The sequence below is a fragment of the Bubalus kerabau genome, chromosome 23 (assembly GCF_029407905.1).
Source record: "Bubalus kerabau isolate K-KA32 ecotype Philippines breed swamp buffalo chromosome 23, PCC_UOA_SB_1v2, whole genome shotgun sequence".
Taxonomy (NCBI): domain Eukaryota; kingdom Metazoa; phylum Chordata; class Mammalia; order Artiodactyla; family Bovidae; genus Bubalus; species Bubalus kerabau.
Genome location: NC_073646.1, coordinates 42,641,939 through 42,646,938, shown reverse-complemented (window position 1 = coordinate 42,646,938; position 5,000 = coordinate 42,641,939). Strand labels below are relative to the sequence as shown.

At 65.4% G+C, this 5,000-nt stretch overlaps 1 protein-coding gene across 2 annotated transcripts; it reads left to right on the top strand.

Moving 5' to 3' along the window:
* Nucleotides 1-475: 475 nt before the first annotated feature.
* UNCX (UNC homeobox) lies at nucleotides 476-4,890 on the top strand. Of its 2 annotated transcripts, XM_055561243.1 has the most exons (3): nucleotides 478-937; nucleotides 1,189-1,364; nucleotides 3,372-4,890. In XM_055561243.1, the coding sequence occupies exons 1-3, from the start codon at nucleotides 664-666 to the stop codon at nucleotides 4,509-4,511; spliced, it is 1,590 nt and encodes a 529-aa protein (XP_055417218.1). In that variant the 5' UTR covers nucleotides 478-663; the 3' UTR covers nucleotides 4,512-4,890. The 2 variants fall into 2 exon arrangements, with proteins under 2 accessions (XP_055417220.1, XP_055417218.1); XM_055561245.1 differs by lacking the exon at nucleotides 1,189-1,364 and having other exon boundaries at nucleotides 476-937.
* Nucleotides 4,891-5,000: the final 110 nt, after the last annotated feature.

Below are 5,000 nucleotides of genomic sequence, written 5' to 3'. Positions count from 1 at the left end.
CCGCCGCCTGGAGCCGGAGAGGAGATGAGAAACCCTTGTAGTTTTAAATTCAATGTGACAGTTTCGGAAAGAGCGGATGATGAATCTCCTATTATTGGATCAGTCTATTTGCCGCTCAATGTCTCTCTGTAATTGGAGCAACATCACTTTAAAGGTTCAGAGAGTACAGCATTTCTGGTGAAAAATCCCCACAACACGCCGGTGAATGTTTTAAAGGGAAATCTATTAGTGATTTGCGGAGGGGCGGGGGCCGGCGGCGGGTGGCGGCGCGGGCGGGGGCCGGCGGGGCCGGGCTGGGGGGCGCGCCGGGGGCCCGCGCCGGGCCGCGCCCCGCCCGCCCTCCCCCGTCTTGTTGTGACAGTTCCTGATACTGTTTATTGAGGTGCATGTCAGGTATAATTAGCAATCGATATGGAAAACGGCTCCGTGCGCCCAGCACGCCTCTGACGTCAGAGCCGATTAGCGCTTCTTATTGGTCCCAAATTCCCCGGGCCGCGGCTAATTACCGGGAGCTTGATGTTGATAAAGTAAAGCGCCGGAGTGCGGGCGAAGCATGTGTAGGGCTCCGGGTCCCTGTCTCCGCCGCCGCCGTCCGCGCCTCCCGCCGCTGGCCCGCCCCGGCCCCGGCCCGCGCCCCCGCGCCCCGCCGGCCTCCCGCGCGAGATGATGGACGGCCGCCTCCTGGAGCACCCGCATGCCCAGTTCGGGGGCTCGCTGGGCGGCGTGGTGGGCTTTCCCTACCCGCTGGGCCACCACCACGTGTACGAGCTGGCCGGCCACCAGCTGCAGTCGGCCGCCGCCGCCGCGGTGCCCTTCTCCATCGACGGCTTGCTCAGCGGCTCGTGCGCCGCCGCCGCCGCCTCGGTGGTCAACCCCACGCCGCTGCTGCCGGCCGCCTGCGGGGTGGGCGGCGACAGCCAGACCTTCAAGCTGTCAGGTAGGCGCGGCGGGCGAGGAGGGGGCGGCAGGGGGCAGGGGACCCCGTCCGGCGAAGGAGTGGCTCGCGGGCGGCCGTGGAACTGGCACCGCGGCCGCCGCTCCGGGGCCGCCTCGCTCGCCGCTCTCCGCCGGCTCAGGGCGCGCGGCAGCCCTGTCCGCTCGGCTGCCCCTCCTGGACAAAAGCGGGTGGCGGCCGCGCTCCGGCAGGGCCGGGGGCTGAGCCGCGCGGCGTCCTGTGCGTGCCCGCAGACTCGGGGGACCCGGACAAGGAGAGCCCGGGCTGCAAGCGGCGGCGCACCCGCACCAACTTCACCGGCTGGCAGCTGGAGGAGCTGGAGAAGGCGTTCAATGAGAGCCACTACCCCGACGTGTTCATGCGCGAGGCTCTGGCGCTGCGCCTGGATCTGGTCGAGTCCCGAGTTCAGGTAAAGACCCGCCGTGCGCCCAGCGACTCGGCATCCAGCCGGCGGCCTGCGCGGCCCGGCCCGCCTTTGTTCTCGACCTCCAGGTGGGAGACCGCAGGCTCTGCCAGAGCCCGCCGCGCGTTCGCCGGCCGGAAGCTGGGGGCTGGGGGCTCGGCGCCCTGCGGAGAGGGAGGCGGGCTTCCCGGGAGGGAGCCGAGGCGACTCGCGAGGGGCCGGAGAACGGCAGCTGCGTCCGAACCGGGGAGCTGCGTGACAATGGGGTCCGGCGACCGCGCGGCACGAGGCTGGGGCGGGCGAGGTGGCCAGGAGGACCCGGCCCGGATCGGACTTGGAGGAGACCCGGAGAAGGCGGGCTTGACGCCTCCGTGCCGGGGCTGGGGGCTGGCCCCCGAGCCTACGGCTAGCGCGTTTGTTTACTTTCGTCTCTGAAATATTCACGTGGAAACGTATTTATCACTTTGCAGAAGGGGGCAGCTGAGGCGGAAACTTCAACACTTAAAACATGCGGGGGGGGGGGGCGCGGGTAGGGTGTCTGAATCTTCAACACCATCGATTGTATCTTTTTTCCCCTCCTGTAATTTGATTTTCTTCCGAGACTGTCGGCGGTATTCTTTTTAAAAATACAGTGTCGATTTGGTGCGTTGAAAATTCAAGATGAATCATGCATAATTAAATGTTTCCCTAAAGTACAGACATCTTTTTTAGGTCGGTGCTGTGGGGAGCGGGGTATGGGCCACGATGTGGGCGCCGGACTTGGAGGCGCCTGTTTAGTACCAATAGCTTTGTCTAAAAAGGTGTCCTCTCCTGTGCCGGGGCCTCCCTGCTTGACCTCTTCTGTTTGTAAATCCTTTTATCCAATTTGTTCTAAGGGTCTTAAGTGAAGTCAAGACCTCTTCATTCCTCCTTTAACGTGGTAATGAGTAATTCTGGGTAACGGGAAGCAGACCGGAATATACACCTCAGCCCCCACCCCGTTCAGAAAAAAAGATATTTAAAAAGAGAGAAAAGGCAGCAGCAGTCCTGGGGAGGTTACCACTTAACACCCAGAACCTTGGCACTGAAAAGGCTCCCCGTGACCAGGCCGGCCTGCTATTGTTCGGGTCTCTACACAGCCGGGAACAAAGAATTCGAATTACCGCGATCTTATGGGGAGGGTCCTGTGCCTGGGCTCCTCAGGATCTGACTCTGTGGTGCTGGAGCCAGGGTCTAGGGTGGCTGCCACCCTGCCGGCCCTCGGGGCTCCCAGGACCAGGCCTGCGGAGAGGGCGAAGGTGCGGGTGGGCCCTGGCCGCTCCTCTGCAAGGCCTGGCAGCTGGCCTCCTGCTCCCCTGACCACCAGTCCCCTGGTTCCCGCCAAGCACAGCCAGTTCGAGGGCTGTGTTGGTGCTCTGGCCTGGAGCTTTCAGAAAAACAGTGGGTGGGGGAGAGCAGGCTGCTGAAGCTCTCCCTCCCAAGTTCAGCCCCCTAGGCCCTTCTGGGAGAAAAAGCACCCAAATTTCCCTTCACTGGAAACCCCCAAATCTGGGCTTTGACTCAGTCCCCAGGGAGCTGAAGACAGGTGTGGAGGGCAGCTGCGCCCTGCCACTCCTGGTCCTCAGGCCAGACGCTCAGCCCTGGGCCAGTCGGGCTGCTTAGAACCCAAGCTGTGAGAAGCCAGGAGAGGCGAGGAGGGGCCCTGCCCTCTGCCTCCCAACCAGGAACCCAGCGCCCTCGGTCAGGGGCCAGACCGGTCCTGCCCAACGAAGGGGCAGCTCCCAGTTCCCCGAGGTGAGAAGCTGGAGCGGGAAGCCGGCGAGAGGCCCTGTCGGCCTCCTTCTGGGTGGAAAAAGATACACCTGCAGCCTGATACCTAGATCCGGCTCAGGGCCGGCTGGGCCGCGTGGCTCGGCTCCCGCCCCCTGGCCGGAGCCGAGGCTGTGCAGGCCTGTCTGTGGGGAGTGGGGAGGCCCGAAGCCCCCCCACCGCCTGACCGTGCCCCCCCTCCTCTCCCCTATCCGGCTGCTCTAGGTCTGGTTCCAAAACCGCCGTGCCAAGTGGAGGAAGAAGGAGAACACCAAGAAGGGCCCGGGGCGGCCGGCGCACAACTCCCACCCGACCACGTGCAGTGGTGAGCCGATGGACCCGGAGGAGATAGCGCGCAAGGAGCTGGAGAAGATGGAGAAGAAGAAGCGCAAGCACGAGAAGAAGCTACTCAAGAGCCAGAGCCGCCACCTGCACTCGCCCGGCGGCCTGTCCCTGCATAGCGCGCCCAGCTCCGACAGCGACAGCGGCGGCGGCGGCCTGTCCCCGGAGCCGCCCGAGCCGCCGCCGTCTGCCGCCGCGGCCAAGGGCCCCGGCGCGCACAACGCTGGCGCCGCCAGTGCAGCGCCCGCACCGCCTGGTGAGCCGCCTGCGCCCGGCACCTGCGACCCCGCCTTTTTCCCGAGCCAAAGAAGCGGCGCTGGCCCTCAGCCGCGGCTAGGCCGCCCCGTGGACAAGGACGCGGCCCCGTGTGCACCGGGGGCGGTGGCGGCTGAGCGCGGGGCCGCGGGCCCGCCCAAGGCCAGCCCGTTCAGCGTGGAGAGCCTGCTGTCCGACTCGCCGCCGCGCCGGAAAGCGCCCCCCGCCAACGCGGCTGCCGCGGGGCTGGACTTCACACCTGGGCTGCCGTGCGCGCCGAGGACCCTCATCGGCAAGGGCCACTTTCTGCTCTATCCCATCACGCAGCCGCTCGGCTTCCTGGTGCCGCAGGCCGCACTCAAGGGCGGCGCAGGCCCTGAGCTCGCGCCCAAGGATGCGCCTCCCGCCCCCGCCGTGCCGCCCGCTCCGCCTGCTCAGGCCAGCTTCGGGGCCTTCCAGGGGCCCGGCGGCGCTCCGGACTCGGCCTTCGCACGCCGCAGCCCCGACGCTGTCGCCTCCCCGAGGGCCCCGACCCCGGCGCCTTTCCGGGATGCCGAGGCCTCGGCTGAGGGCGGCGGTGGGGACGGCGCGGATGCGGGCGCCACCTGCCCAGCGGCCCCGCCGCCTTCGCCGCCGCTCGCGCCGCCGCCCGGGCCTGGCTTGCCGGCTCCTAGCCCCGCTGCAGAGCCAGCCGTCGGCGGGGCCCCCGAGCCAGGCGCCCCGACCGGACCCAGCGCGCGGGATGGCGAGGAAGTGGACATGGACTGAGGGCGCTCAGCCGGGGAGGCGCTCAGCCGGCCGGCGCCCGCTCGCTCAGGCTCCGGCTCACACAGCAAAATCAGGTGATCGGCTTCGAAACACTGCTCTTTCCTCTTTCTTCCGTTTCCTTCCTTTTATTTTTTTTTTTTATTTTATTTTTTTTTTTTAAGAAAAACTCTGTTATCAGTTCGGACGTAGGCAGCAACCCAGGACTGGGGGGTTGAGACCCTCCTCCTCTCAAGGGAGCACAAAAAAAAAAAAGAAAGAAAAAAAAAAGCCCCTCCCCTACAGAACCCACAACGAGAATCCTCAGCCTCGTAAAATGCAAAAATGTCTAAGAATATTTATATATGTACCATTTTTTATAAATAAAGCTGGTCAAACGCAAGCTCTCCGGTCCACTTTTTTCCGACATCTGAGTGCCCAGCCCGGCCCCTGCCCCGCCCCGCCTTCCTCTCCTCTCCCAGAGGGTGGGACCAGGCTCCTCACCTCCCCCGA